Here is a 16071-nt window from a genome sequence, read left to right on the forward strand (position 1 = left end):
AAAAGTACCAGAGGATGACTGATGCTCAGACAGCCATAAAGGAGTTAATATCTTTAGGAAGATGGAGGACTGTTTTGCACATTGAAACCTTTTGAACTACAATAACTAACCTGGCTGTTCTTTTGTTACACATAAGAGCATTGTGCTTAATTTTCCTCATGCATGCTTCTGCTCAGCCATTTAGGATGTTCCTTCATCTTCATGAATCAGTCACCATTTTGCTTCTCTACATATCGATTATAGTTGATTTTTAAAGGTAAAGTATCGGAAATACAAATCTCACCATCTTCAGCTTTATTTGTGATTTCAGCTTTGAAAGTTTACAGTCTGGGTCACACAACCATCAACTGTACAAGCAATAAAAGGCTGCTCTATGTTATTTTTCTCACAATGCAGGTGGAATTCTCCTATTACCTAATTCTTTATAAAAGTTCATAGGCACAAAAGCAGGGTATGCGTCATGAAGTAGCTGAGAAAAGCAGCTCATGGAACAGAGAAAAATTCTCTATATCCAAAATTACTTGTCAAAAAGGCTGTACACTGCTTCTGCACTGTAGAACACAGGATTCAAACACTTTATTCATTATTTCATACAGTTAAAATTAGAATTGGGAGTGCTGCTTACAAGTTCCGTGTAATGGAAGGGAAAATTTAAAAATAGCAGCTAGTATTGGGGGGGAAAGACAGGAAGAAAAAAAAAACAGGCACATTGAGAACTGTAGTAATATGTAAAACTGATCACTGTCAAACCAGTGCAAGAGTTTTGGTTTGTCATGGAAAACGTTTACTAGCTATAACCACATTTTACTCTGGATTCTGACTCTCAGCAGTCCAGCGTGGCTTAATAATAGGTCCTGTTCAGGCACAGACCTCAAATCACACACAGTCCTCCCACTGCTGAAGTTTTGAAATGAAAACAAACGGCATTAGTTAGATAATTTCAAATGTTTTCTTCAGTTCCATGACAAGCTGCCAATCAGACTTCTGCATCTCATCTCTGAACCAGTTTTTCAAGGCATCAATGGACTGTCGGCTGATCTGCAATACAAAAAATACAACTCATAGGTCAAATATACTAGAACAAAATATTGAATAACAGATTTAAAATTGACTGTGTGGACAAAAACTTACAATCATTGTGACTGAAATGCACTTTTTAAAAAGTTAGCAATTCTGTACCCTTGACTTTCATCTGTTATTCTCGTCTCCTCGGCTTGGTTTTGCTCTATGTTAATAAAGGCTACCCTGATTATTTATTGGGAATTTATGTATTTGCACTCAGTATTGCGAAAATTGTGTGTACTTTTCTCACACTCTTTCATTTGATTGGTCTTCATTAAACGTGTTGGACTCTGCTTTTACACAAAGTCCGACAGGAAATAAGTGCACAGAACCACTTCCCTGCAATTACATTATTTTACCCGATGGCAGAATTCCAAGCTCTACTTTTTTGGGTCGATAATGCCAGCAGGCATTGCTGGTCAAGATTGTTTATACTAGATTAGATCTACAGAGTCAGTTTTCCCAAACTCCATGGTACCAAGAGTAAAAGTGAGGTTCAACAGTTCTTATGAAATAACTCAAGCTAAAATAGTAATCTGCATTTTCTCTTTTCAGATGCTGATGAACTTGTTTGCTTTCCTATTAGATTAAGGAGATAAAATTAAAAAGTCTAGAGGACTTGATTTGATGGGTTTAACTAATAGGCTGTTAATTATTTGAAAAGTACGGTTTTGTTCACTTATTAATTTGGGAAGGATGCAATTACAATTTTTCTCAGTTCCTTCTTGGAATAACACTGCCTTCATTCAGTTTCTTCTACACAACTGCTACTTGACCAAAAGGAAGAAGTTTCTTCCCATTTCTACAAGTCATGGAGTTCTTTATCTGGCTCTTCTCTCAATCTTCTTGAAAGCTTCTTGAAAGCATTAAGGTCCGCTTGAAGGCAATGTGTTCAAAACTGCACATGATATACCAAATAAGAGTCTCACAATTTCCTATTCAAGGCTAGAATAACTTGCCTTGACTTACAATAAAATTCCCTTGAGCTCTAACCTAGCAAAGTATTAACCTTACTGATAACAGCTTCACATTAACTGAGCACAGTCATAACCAGTCAGTAGCCACCTACAAATATATATTTTTAAGAATTAATTAGCAAAGGTGGGTTCTCACCCCATTGAAATTGGCCCTCCTCCAATCAATGATTTCTACTCTGGGTTGCTCTTGCTCTTTTTCCATAACCTAAATCTTGTGATATGATGATCACTGCTGGTGAATGTCCCCCTACCAACATTTGATCAACCTCATTCCTCAGAACCAGATCCAGTAACGCTTGGTTCCTCATTGGGCAGGAAACATACTGGTCAAGAAAATTGTCCTGAACTCACTTCAGAGACTCTTCCCTGTCTCTGCCCTTTAATTTTCCTAATTAGACATCGGCAGTAATAGTGCAACATCTCCCATTATCACTACTCTATAGTTTTTGCAGCTCTCTAACATCCCTGCAAATTTGTTCCTCCAAATCTTTCCCATTATTGGTGGCCAATAGAATACACCCAGTAGTGTAATGCTACCTCTAACCAAACAGATTCTGTCATTGACCCTAGGACAGCCTCTCTCTCCGGCACTGCAATGGTCTTCTTAATCAATACTGCAATCCCCAATTTTTTTTCCTTCCTCGTCTTTCCTGAACACCTTGCATCTCAGAATATTTTATACCCAGTCCTGCCCTGTTAAAAGCCAGGTCTGAATTGCTTCAAGTAATTGCTTTGGTTCAGCTAGAGTAGCATCTAGTTTGCTTGGTGGCTGTCTATGAGCTAAATAACAAAAACAAATCCAACTTGGATAAAGTAACCAATGCGAAATTATCCGAACTTTATCTTTGCCCAGACCAGCTAGTATGTCGAGCCCTACATGCGGGAAGCCAGGATTCTATAAGCAAAACATCTTCTCTAGGAGGAAGAGTGCAGTGATGGATATTTATCATACCATGATACCTTAAAATAAACAAACCTAAAATAACTTAGTACCAAACACAATATGAACTATGCTAATCATGAGAGCATAAAGCTCTGTTCCTTGACATAAACGAAAGAGCAAGAAAACATCAAGATAAGAAATTGGGTTTTGTATAAAATCGTTAGTTTGAAAGGATCAGACATGTTCATTAAAAGCCAAGTCTCGGTCAATTGATAAAGGAAGGATGCAAGTTTCCAAAGATGTCTTCTGACTGAATACTGCCCAATTCTTTTCTGAAGCAGTAAATCAAAACTCTTGTTTGTGTACTACAGGATATTTATAGAAGTTATTTGTGGACCACTTGGGTACAAATCTTGCAGGGTCATAAACATAATGCAAAGCTTCCATTAATTTACAAATATTTCAAGCTGCAGAGCTGAGCTGAGTTGGTTGTTCAGATTTAGGATCAATCCAGTGTCAGCCGTGGTTCAATTGGGGTAGCACTCCAGCGCACTAGAGGCAATAAACCGAGGCCCTGTCTGTCCTCTCAGGTTGACATAAAAGATCCCATAGTACTATTTCAAAGAAGAGCAGGGGAGTTATCCCCAGTGTCCTGGCATATATTTACCCCTCAATCAATATCGCACAAGCAGATTATCTGGTTATCACACTGCTGTTTGTGAGAGCTTGCTGTGTGCAAATTGGTTGCCATGTTTCTTACATTTCAACAGTGACTACACTTCAAAAGTACTTAACTTGCTCTAAAGCACAAATAGTGGTTGTGAAAGGTACTATTTAAATACAAAAGCGTCTTTCTTTTCTTTCTATCAGTAAGCCAAAAGGACAAAGAACAGCTCTTTACAAGCCTCTCGAGAAATTCAAATAGAATAAAACAGCAACAAGAGATAAAAGTGCAAATAGAAGTTAGCCACCTGAACATTTTGGACTAGATCACTGGAGTTTGGGCTGGATATGTCCTGTAGGCTGTAGTAGGAACATCCCTATACTAAGTGCTCTCTCACCCAGAGTATTCTATGAGGGATATTGACAAGCTACAAAGGATGTTAAATCACAGCTTTAGGAAACAAAGGTTGTAAACAGAATCTAAAATATCGCAATCCAAAGGATTGAGAGCTGCCTCAGAGCCAGCAAATATGCTCATAGTCAGCAAATATGCTCAGTCATTTAACAATATAAACTTTGAAGGACTTCTTTAATGGCAGCAGAATACTAGTGAAATCCCAAAAACACTTTTCATCATCAAGTAACTCTGAAGAGCTAAGCTACCAAAGGGAGCTGAAGTTGTTCCAGATCCGGCCCTAGGCTCCTGCGAAAACCCACTCTAGCAGTTATGTCCTTTAGGACTTGGCCAGCTTGGTCAGTAGTGGTGCTACCAAGCCACTTTTGGTTCTTAATAAACATTGAAGCCCCCCCACCTGGAGTACATTCTGTGCCCTTGCTGCCCTCAGTGTTTCCTCCAAGTGGAGGAGTACTGATTCATCAGCTGAGAGGGAATTGTAGGTGCTAACGAGTAGGAGATTTCCTTGTCCATGTTGACCTGATGCGATGAGACTTCATGAGGTCCAGAGGCAATGTTGAGGACTCCCAGAGCAACTCCCTCCTTACTGTATACCACTGTGACACCACTTCTGGTGGGTCTGGGCATACCCAGGGATGTTAGTGGTGGTGTCTGGGACATTGTCTGTGAGGTATGATTCCATGAGTATGACTACGTTAAGCTGTTACATGATTAGTCTGCAGGACAGCTCTCCCAGTTTTGGCACAAGCCTCCAGATGTCAGCAAGGACGGCTTTGCAGGGTAGAGTCACGTGGAGTCACATGTCAGCCAGACCAGGTGAGGATGGCAGATTCCCTTCCCTAAAGGCCATTAGTGAACCAGATGTGTTTTGATGACAATCGATAATGGTTTTGTGGTCACCATTAGACTAGCTTTTAAATTCCAGATTTATTAATTGAATTTAAATTTCACTAGCTGCCGTGGTGGGATTCGACTCTTAGCCTGGGCATCTGGATTATTAGTCCAGTGACATTATCACAATGCCACTGCCTCCCCTGAATACGCCGACAGGCAATTTCTTTTTAACTACTCCTCTAATATCCAAATGTTTTATAAATCCCCTCCCCGACAGAATCACTCACTCAGTAGCCCCGCTTCCCAGCCCCCACACACCTACTCACACAGCAGCTTCACTTCCCAACCACCTCCCCTCACTCAACAGCAACTCTTCTCCACCCCTCTGCCCCTACTCACGCACTCAGCAGCCCCTCTCCCCGACCCAACTGCCCTTGACTCAATCGCCCAGCAACCCCTCTTTCCAGTCCCACTCATTCAGCAACTCCTCTTTCCAACCCGCTCCCCAGTCCCCTTTTTCAGCAGCCCCTCTTGCCAACCCACTCCCGAACTCATTCTCTCCGCAGCACCTCTTCCCAACCCCTTTATTCCCATGCTCAGAAGTCCCTCTTCTCCACCCCACCACCCCCACTCACTCACTCAGCAGTCCCTCTTTACAACCCGCTCCCCAACTCTCTCTCAGCAACCCTTCTTCCCAATACCCCTCACGCCCACTCACTCAGCAGACCCTATTCCCAAATCCCCACTTAATTACTTAGGAGCCCCTCTTCCCAAACACCCTACCCCTCTCACTCCTTTGTGCCAAAGATGTCATGAACAAAAGGACAAAGGGGGTGTTAATGGTAGTGGTACTGTCTAAAGGAGGTGCTAAGGTAAGAAAGCAGAATGTGATAATAGCAGGACAAGGGTAAGCACTCTGGAAAGAACAACATGAACAAGTGACAAATGGCCCTTGTGGGGTGGAGTAGGGGAGGGGACAGTGGTGGGAAAAAAGATTGAAAATAGGATAAAAGGCGGGGATAAAGCAATGAATAAAAATGAAAATAGCTAAAAACAAAATAAGTGGATAAAAAATAAAAATTAAAAAATTAAAATGAATATTGAAAAAAGGGGATAAAGAAGTGGTGAGGATGGAGGAGAGAGTTCATGGTCTGAAGCCTAACACAAACTGGAGGAATAGCACCTCATGTTCCAATTAGGCACTTTGCAGCCTTCTGGGCTTAAACATTGAGTTCAACAAATTCAGACCATCTCCCGCTCCCCAACTCTCTCTCTCTCAGCAACCCTTCTTCCCAATACCCCTCACGCCCACTCACTCAGCAGACCCTATTCCCAAATCCCCACTTAAGTACTTAGTAGCCCCTCTTCCCAAACACCCTACCCCTCTCACTCCTTTGTACCAAAGATGTCATTAACAAAAGGACTTACTTCTCTTTAGCTCCGAAGAAGAGTCTTACGTACTGAAAACATTAACTCTATTTTTCTCTCCACAGATGCTGTTAGACCTGCTGAGTTTTTCCAGCATTTTCTACAATCAGATCTAAACACTTTACATAGCTTTTTGCTGGGATCCATGATTGTTCTTGAAGAGGATATGTCCTATTAGAATAGTGGGAACTAGTCTGAAGACAAAACACATTCTGTTTGGATTGCCAACAATCAGGATATATACTTTCGAACATGAATTAGGAGCAGGATCACGCCATTCAGCCTCTTGAGCCTGCTCCGCCATTTGATAAGTTCGTGGCTGATCTGATTGTGGCCTCAACTCTCTTTTCCTCACTACCCTCTATATCCCTTGACTCCATTTTCAATCAATAATCTATCTACCTCTGCCTTAAAAATATTCAACGATCTTTCCTCCACTGCTCTACGGGGAAGAGAATTCCACAGACTAACAACTCAGAAAAAGAATTCTCATCACAGTCCTAAATGGGAGGCCCTTTATTTTTAAAATTGCGTCCCCTAGTTCTAGTCTCTTTCCTAAGGGGAAACATCCTCAGTATCTACCCTGTCAAGTCCCCTCAGGATCCTATATGTTTCAATAAGATCACCTCTCATTCTTCTTAAGCTTCAATGGATACAGGCCCAAACTGTCCAATCTTTCCTCATAAGATAACCCCCTTCATCCCAGGAATTAAGCAAACCTTCTCTGAACTGCTTCTAACGCAATTATATCCTTCCTTAATTAAGGAAACCAGAAATATACACAGCACTCCAGATCTGGCCTCACCAAAACCCTATACAACTGTAGCAAAATCTCCCCACTTTTGTACTCCATTCCCCTTGCAATAAACGACAACATTCCATTTGCCTTCGTAATCACTTGCTGTACCTGCATACTAACCTTTTGTGATTCATGTACCAGGACACTCGTAATGGAGCTCTCCCTTAAGTGTCAACTTAGATATGGACTCAAGTTCTGGAGTGGGAGGGGGCAGTGTTGATGCCGTAATATTCTGACTTAAGAGGGACCAGGCTGCTAATTAGGCCAAGAAATAAAGGAGATAGCCATAATGTGCTTTTAATGTAAAATGCTCTTTTTTTCAAATCCATCCATGGTCTCATCCTCCTCACCTCTGTAACCTCCTCCAGACTTGCAATCCTCCATGATCTTTATGCTCCTTCACTTCTGGCCTCTTACGCATTCCCGATTTTCTTAGCTCCTCTACTTGTAGCTGTGCCTTAATCTGTCTAGGCCCCAAGCTCTGGGAATGCACCCCCCCCACCACCCCCACCCAAACCTCTCTGCCTCTCTACCTCTTCCTTCTCTTTTAAAACACCCCTTAAAAGCTGTCTCTTGGACCAAGCTTTATGTGTCCTGCTCCAATGTCTCATGTGGTTTAGTGTTAAATTTTGTTTGACAATTGTTCCGGTGAAGCACCCAAGTGCCTTGGGAGGTTTGTTATGTTAATGCAAGTTTTGTTTCGTGATTGCAATTTCTGTACACCGTCCAAACTAGGTCTAAAGGAAAGAAAAGATTTTCTTTATAAGCTTTGGTTCCTAGATGTCTGAGCCAGAAAGTTGCGTTTTCAAACTTCACTGCACAGACTTCATCATATAATCTAGATTGACACCTCAGTACAATACTGACGGAGTGCTGCATTGTCAAAGATGCTATCTTTTGGATGAAGTGCTAAACCAGGGTCCCGTCTGCCCTCTCGGGCAGACATAATGGATCCTGTGGTACTATTCAGAGAGATGAGTCCCCTCTCGCATTCCGTCAAAGACTTATTCCTTAGCTATAAAATCATCCAACATGGCCTCTGTCGACTCTTGGAAACAACTATCCAAACAAGCCACTCCCCTTTTCCTTCCTCATAGCCCTACAATTTTTTCCTTTTCAAGTATACACCCAATTCCCTTTTGAAAGTTATTATTGAATCTGCTGTCACCACCCTCTTATGCAGTGCATTTCAAATCATAGCAATTAGCTGTTAAAAAAAAAATCACCTCCCCTCTGGTTCTTTTGTCAATTACTTTGTGTCCCTTCCAGCTGCTGCCCCTGCTGACAGTTTCTCCTGATTTACACTGTCAAAGCTCATCTCGAATAAAAACACTTAACAAATCTCTCCTTATTGTCTCTGCTCCAAGGAGGGCAATCCCAGCTTCTCAAATGCCCCACGTAACAGTAGTCCACCAGAATCATTCTAGCAAATCTCTGCACCTTTCCAAGCCTTATCATCCTTCCTAAAGTGCAGCGCCCCCAGTACTGGATACAGTACTGATTACAATACTTCAGCTAAGGCCCAGCCAGTGACTTAAGAATTCAGCATAAATTCCTTGCCTTTGTACTTTATGCCTCTAATTTTAAAGCCCATGATTTCATGGGCAGAATCTTGCCCTTGGATGGTGGGCGGGCCCTACCGGCTTGGCGGCGGGCAGGCAGCCAACCCCTGTCACTGAAATGGGGCCCGCCGCCATTTTAAGTGGGTGGGCCAATTAAGGCACGCCCAGCGGCATCCCTGACGGGAAGTGCTATGTGCTTCCTGTCCGGGGGGGGGGGGGGGGAAATCCCCAGCTGTCAAAGTGCGCTCTTTCATGCATGTGCACGAAAGAGCGCACTTCTCCCTGAAGCAAAGTCCTGTCTCAGGGAAAATACTGATAGTGTCAAAAAATTAAAAATAGAAACATTAAAAAATTAACATGTCCCCCTCATGTGACAAAGTCACACGAGGTGGGACATGTTAATAAAGAACACATACACTTTATTAATTTTTTACAATACGGACATGAAACTTCATCCCGCCAGTGGATGAAGTTTCATGAATAATCTGGAGCGCACTGGGGCTCCTAGCCTGCCCGCCAGCCTTAAGGTTGGATGGGCATGTCTTTAATTACTTTAAATAGCCTGTCAATGGCCTCAATTGGCCATTGACAGATCGGCGGGCGGACAGCTGATTTTGCTGTCTGCCCATCTTCCTAAAAATTTAAATGGACCGGGATGACGTTGGGGATTTCTCCCGATGTCATCCCGCGCCATTTTCCCCTCAGCGAGCAGGCCCCGCCCCCAAATCACCGAGGGGAAAATCCTGGCCCATGTTTTTATTTCAAAAAATACTTCATCAACTTGCTCTGCCTTCTTCAAACCAACATCACTAAAATAGATAATTTGATCATCTCATTGCTGTTTTGTGGGATGTTGCTGTTTGCAAAATTGACTGCCACCTTTCCTATATTACAACATTGACTTTTATTTTGTTTATTCACGGGCTGTGAGCACAGCTGACAAGAGCAAGATTTGTTGTTCATCCTTAATTCATCTTCAAAAGGTGGTGGTGAACTGCCTTCTTCAATCGCTGTAGTGCATCTGGTGTATGTGCATCTACAGTGGTGTTAGGAAGGGAGTTCCAGGATTTTCACCCAGTGACAATGTCATTTGAATCATTTTGAAGTGTATATGTTTTGGGACACTCTTAGCTTGTGAAAGTAATTATAAATGCAAGCTCCTTTTTTTTTGGAGAAACATAGGATGGGACTGGTGGGATTATCATGACAGTAGGTCAGAAGGATTTCAAAGGAGGTTAGTAGGGTGGAACAGCGTGCAGTGCACAAAGGACGATAAGGTTCCAGAGTGCAGGCCAAGGTGATAAGGCCCATGCTGCAATCACAGCAGTCTGAGCAGGACAGGTTGCAGAAAGTACAGCATCAGTAAAGGGAAAATGCGAACACGAGCAGGAGACCATATCACTATGACATTGCAGAAAGGCTGTTTTGGATATTTCATGTGCATGCTCAGCATGTTGTTTCCTCAGACCCAACAAAGCTAGGATATATGCCCACTGTGTTGTTGGATGCAGAATAAGAAAAATCAAATCTTTCAATTAATTGCCAAGAGCAAGTAAAGTACCATGACGGTACTAAGGATTGAATTTTCCATCCTTCGGGAATCCATCCTCAAGAGATGCTTCCCAAAACTTTTCCCTTCTAGACAGGCAAAATGCTACAATGGCCCCCAAATGAAGCTCAGTACAAAACTTCACACAAGAAAAGACTGTAAATAAAGTAAAGGTCAGAAACCAGATCTTATTTTCATTTTTATGTACTCAAGGTGACAAATGCCTCCTGGTGATGGAAAATCCAGAACTGATTCACGGCCTTACTCAACAAGTGAAAATTCCAGGTTCTTCCTATTTGAGAAAAAATATCTGGGGAAAATAATTGACGGCTGACACTGTAATCCAATAAATCTAAAAACCAAGGCGTTTGATTCATAAAAGCATGGTTTCGTCTTAAATAGTTTGCAAAATTCTTCAAATGAAAGGAAATAGAAGCAACACATGTTGGAGGAATCTCTGCCATTGTTTGCATCAAGCCTTGACTTTTGATTTAAATGCAACTATTAGTAACTTTTTAAAAATCATTCAATCGGTCAAACAGTAGCATTAATACAGCAAATCAGAATCTATAACATCTCTGTTAAAACGTTATGTAGAAGTTTCAGTACTAACTGACAACATGAAAACCCCAGCTTATCAGAGGTAACCAGCCAGGAAAGGAAAACCTACTTAGTTAAAAGGTAGGGCAAAATACTGTAAATAGTTGCAAACACAAACAAAGTCAATTAGGTTAAATAAAAGGTTATAGGACTTTCCATGGTGCATATTTGTTGTGGTCGACAGGAGAAAATGAATGGATCATGGGGGGGCGGGTGTGGGAATGAGCCTGTTTTCTGCTACAGTGTGGGAGCTAATTACAAGTCTTTGCTAAAGCTTAGCAGTTTCTAAAGTAAATGTAGCGTACTAGCTTCTCCCGTCTTAGTGAATGATTAAGTCCATTCTGATATGCATTCACACAGGGCAACTGCAGAGCTTTCACTGTCAAGCTATGAAATATTCATTCTAATGGACACCACTGAAATTAAGGTGAATACCTTGCCTATTCCCATCCTAGTTAAGCTATACAACTAAAATATATAAATATTTCTGTGCATGTTTTAGGTTTTTAGGCAATCTTCCTGAATTGCAATTTTAAAGACACAATCCATTTTGCAGAAAGAAAGGAAAATGAGCTCACTACATATCTTTTACAGAACAGTATCATACCTTACTGACAAGGAAGTCTGTAGCTTCAAAGTGCCGTCCATACATTTTTGGTGATTCTCCAGGTATGGGTTCTATTTTAATACAGACCTCTTGGCCTTTCCGGGCAACATCAACTTGTTTATGATTCACTTCAATACTAGTAACAATTCCAATATCGATAAACTGGAAAAGCACAAATAATAATTAATTTCCATGAGCAGTCTATTGATTGAAAAAAGAATAGAGAGGTTTAATAAATGTTAAGAAATTGAAATTTTTTTCAAAATTGTAAAAAAAAAATCAAGGTATGAAAAAGCAATTTTCCATTATCGTAAAAAATGTATCAGAATGAGAGGCTTATGTAAACTTACATTTTTTGAAGGAACACACATTGGGGTGCCTTGTTTCAGAAGGCCAGCTTCCACAGTAACTCCCATTACAATTGGATCCCGAGAATTGAAAATGAACTGAGGGATAATTCTCAGTTTTGAAGGAAAAACAGCTACATGCCTACCAAGAGAAGAAAAATGTAGTATAGAAAAATGAGAACGTCAGCATAATAGATCTTTAGAAATTATTTCTCATATGGAAAATTCTCCTGTGTTCAAACCTTCAGATAATTAACTCGGTATATCACTTTGCAGCTAACAACCTGTCCCCCCTTATGAGGGAACAAAACCCAAATACTGCAGATGTTGGAAATAGTCAGCAGGTCTGGCAGTATCTCTGAAGAGAGAAACAGAATTAATGTTTCAGGTCTGTGACCTTTCATCAAAACATACATTTTGTTAACTCTGTTTCCCTTTCCATAGATGCTGTCAGACTTACAGCGCATTTCCAGCATTTTCTGTTTTTATTCCCTTGTGAGGACTTACCTGCTTGTTTTATTTCAATGAAAATTATATCTGGAGGACCAATAGTTTCAGATTATAATATAATTATGTTTCAGTAATTTATGATTGCACTTATACAAGATAGTGAGCACCTTGGTAAAAGAAGATGTACAATATTGTGTGATTTTTTTTCTTTTCCAGTCATAGAGTCAGAGGTCTACAGCACAGAAAAAGGCCCTTCAGCCTATCGAGTCCGCACCATTCAAACAAGTACCTAACTATTGTAATCCCATTTTCCAGCACTAGGCCCATAGCCTTGTATGCCATGGCATCGCAAGTGCACATCCAAATACTTCCTAAATGTTATGAGGGCTTCTGCCTCTACCACACTTTCAGGCAGTGAGTTCCAGATTCCCACCACCCTCTGGGTGAAAAAATACTTCCTCACATCCCCTCTAAACCTTACCTTAAATCTATGCCCCCCTGGTTATTGATCCCTCCACCAAGGGGAAAAGTTCCTTTCTGTCTACCCTATCTATGCCCCTCATAATTTTATACACCTCAATCATGTCCCCCCTCAATCTCCTCTGCTCCAGGGAAAATAACCCCAGTCTATCCAATCTCTCCTCATAACTAAAACTCTCCAGCCCAGGCAACATCCTGGTAAATCTTCTCTGCACTCTCTCCAGTGCAATCACATCCTTCCTATAATGCAGATTCCAGAACTGCATGCAATACTCAAGCTGCGGCCTAACCAGCGTTTTCTACAGTTCCAGCATAAACTCCCTGTTTTATATTCTATGCCTCGGCTAATAAAGGCAAGTATCCCATTTGCCTTCTTAACCACCTCATTTACCTGTCCCGCTACCTTAAGGGGCTGGTGGACATGCACTCCAAGGTCCCTCTGGTCCTTGGTACTTCCCAGGGTCCTACCATTCATCGTGTACTCTCGTGCCTTGTTTGTCCTGCCCAAGTGCATCACCTCACACTTATCCGGATTAAGTTCCATTTGCCACTGATCAGCCCACCCGACCAGCCCATCTATATCCTCCTGTAATCTAAGGCTATCCTCCTCACTATTTACCACCCCACTAATTTGTGTCATCTGCGAACTTACTGATCAACCCTTCTACATTCAAGTTTAAATCGTTTCTATATACCACAAACAGCAAGGGACCCAACACTGATCCCTGTGGAACCCCACTGGACACAGGCATCCAGTCACAAAAACACCCCTTGACCATCACCCTCTGCTTCCTGCCACTCAGCCAATTCTGGATCCAATTTGCCAAATTGCCTTGGATCCCATGGGCTCTTACCTTTGTTATCCGTCTCCCATGTGGGACCTTATCAAAAGTGAAGTTCAAGCAGACTACGTCAAATGCATTGCCCTCATCTACACACCTGGTCACCTCTTCGAAAAATTCAATCAAATTGGTCAGACATGCCCACCCCTTAACGAAACCATGCTGACTGTCCTTGAATAATCCCTGCCTCTCCAAGTGTAGATTAATTCTGTCCCTCAGAATTGCCTCCAATAGTTCCCCCACCACTGAGGTTAGACTGACTGGCCTGTAGTTCCCCGGCTCTGGTCTTCCTCCTTTCTTGTATAATGGTACCACACTGGCTGTCCCCCAGTCCTCTGGTACCTCTCCTGTGGCCAGAGAGTATTGAAAATTATTGCCTGCGCCCCTGCTATCTCCTCCCTTGCCTCATTCAACAGCCTGGGGTACATTTCATCTGGGCCTGGAGATTTATCTACTTTTAAGCCTGCCAGACCACTTAGGACCTCCTCCCTTTGCTAATTTATTTAATATAAATGCTAATTTATTTAATTATATCACAGTCCTTCTGCCTGATTTCCATACCCGCATCGTCCCTCTCACTTGTGAACACCGACACAAAGTATTCATTTAGAACCCTACCTACGTCTTCTGGCTCCACACACAAATTACCACTATGGTCCTTAATGGGCCCTACTCTTTCCCTAGTTATCCTCTTACTCTTAATGTACTTGTAAAATAACTTTGGATTTTCCTTTATTTTACCTGCCAATGTTTTTCATGCCCCCTTTTTGCTCTCCTAATTTCCTTTTTAAGTTCCCCCCTACACATTCTATACTCCTCTAGGGCTTCTGCTGGTTTGAGTCCTTGGTATCTGTCATAAGCCTCCCTTTTTCTCTTTATCCAATCCTGTATATCCCTCGACGTCCAGGGTTCCCTGGATTTGTTGGTCCCACCCTTTGTCTTTATTGGAATATTTTGGCCCTGTACTCCCCCTATTTCCTCCTTGAATGAGTCCCACTGCTCTGACGCAGATTTACCTAAAAGTAGCTGCTCCCTGTCCACTCTGGCCAAATCATATCTGATCTTATTAAAATCAGCCTTCCCCCAGTTCAGAACTCTGATTTCTGGCCCATCCTTGTTCTTTTCCATGACAACCTTGAATCTAAATCACTATCCGCAAAATGCTCCCCCACAGATTCCTCTACCACTTGCCTGGCTTCATTCCCTAAAATTAAGTCCAGGACTGCCGCCTCTCTTGTCGAACCTTCTACGTACTGGCTTAAAAAGCTCTCCTGGATGCATTTTAAGAATTCCGCTCCCTCTAAACCTATCACACTATGACTAACCCAGTTAATGTTGGGGTAGTTGAAGTCCCCCACTATTACTGCCCTATTATTTTTGCGCTTCTCTGAAATTTGCCTACATATCTGCTCTTTTATTTCTCTCTGACTGTTTGGGGGCCTTTAGTACACTCCCAGCAATGTGATTGCTCCTTTTTTGTTTTTCAGTTCTACCCATATGGCTTCATTTGAGGAGCCTTCTAAGATGTCATCCTTCCTTACTGCTGTAATTGATTCCTTGATCAATATTGTGATACCCCCTCCTCTTTTATCTCCTTCCCTGTCTCGCCTGAAGAACCTATATCCTGGAATATTGAGTTGCCAATCCTGCCCCTCTCTCAACCATGTCTCTGTGACAGCAATGACATCATACTTCCATGTGTTAATTTGTGCCCTCAACTCATCTGCCTTATTTGTCAGACTCTAACTCCTCTTTTTTAAAACAAGGAAACTCCTGTCACAATAAAAGCCACCATCAAAAGCTCGTTAACAAGAGTCTGCACAATTTTTGGAGAGAAATTGCAATGCCTAAAAAGTCATTCATGTCTTGAACTTACTTGAATTCTTCTTGCTTTTGCTTTTTGTAATCTTGTCTGTATTTTGTGAAAGCATCAAATAAATGGTAGATAATTTCTGCACTGAAGATCCTGACGCCAAGGGTGTCGGCAAGTTCCTGGGAATCTCGTTCAATCTTCACATCAAAAGCAAGAATAACTGAATATCTACAAGTTGGATACAGAACAGTTACCTTAGGCCAATTGATTATTCAGTATTAAATATCAGCAGAAATTGTTGCAGTGTACAATCATAGTAATTTTACTGTCAAAGGAATCCATACCTTGGAGCCTGCTCTACCACTTTGTTGGCCATGGTTGCTCCATTTCCTACCCTCTCCCCCTTCAGTAACCTTACTTCTCTTTTAAAAAACCTCAATTGATTCAACTTATTCAACCTTCCGGGGAGCGTGTAGCACAATTTCTAACTGTGTGTAGGGAAAAAATGTCCCAAATGTGCTTTTAACCAGTTTTTGTTTTCATTCTAAGATTATGTTCCCATACTTTGAATCCTCTTAGTAGAGTGAGGAATCTTCTCCTGGAAACCTAGTTAATTTCCTTCATCATTTTAAAAGTTCAAACATAACCTTAAAGGAATACAACTCCAGTTTCTCAGCAAAGCTAAATTTCTTCCTTCCAGATAAAATCGCAATGAACTATCAGTGGGCATCCTCCAAAGCCTATACAGTGTCCGAACGTA

General features: G+C 41.6%; 1 protein-coding gene across 1 annotated transcript in view; it reads right to left on the reverse strand.

The window, feature by feature from the left end:
- Positions 1–277: 277 nt before the first annotated feature.
- Positions 278–16071, reverse strand: part of eif5b (eukaryotic translation initiation factor 5B) — a 120023-nt gene continuing 104229 nt past the window's right edge. Inside the window, exons 21-24 of the mRNA XM_078545652.1 lie at positions 15375–15539; positions 11730–11868; positions 11380–11541; positions 278–1038 (exon numbers count right to left, since the gene is read on the reverse strand). Coding sequence (XP_078401778.1) covers positions 931–1038; positions 11380–11541; positions 11730–11868; positions 15375–15539 — 574 coding nt within the window. The 3' untranslated portion in view covers positions 278–930. The remainder of the gene's footprint in view (positions 1039–11379; positions 11542–11729; positions 11869–15374; positions 15540–16071) is intronic.

This window comes from Cetorhinus maximus, chromosome 7, assembly GCF_964194155.1.
Source record: "Cetorhinus maximus chromosome 7, sCetMax3.hap1.1, whole genome shotgun sequence".
NCBI classification, from domain to species: Eukaryota; Metazoa; Chordata; class Chondrichthyes; order Lamniformes; family Cetorhinidae; genus Cetorhinus; species Cetorhinus maximus.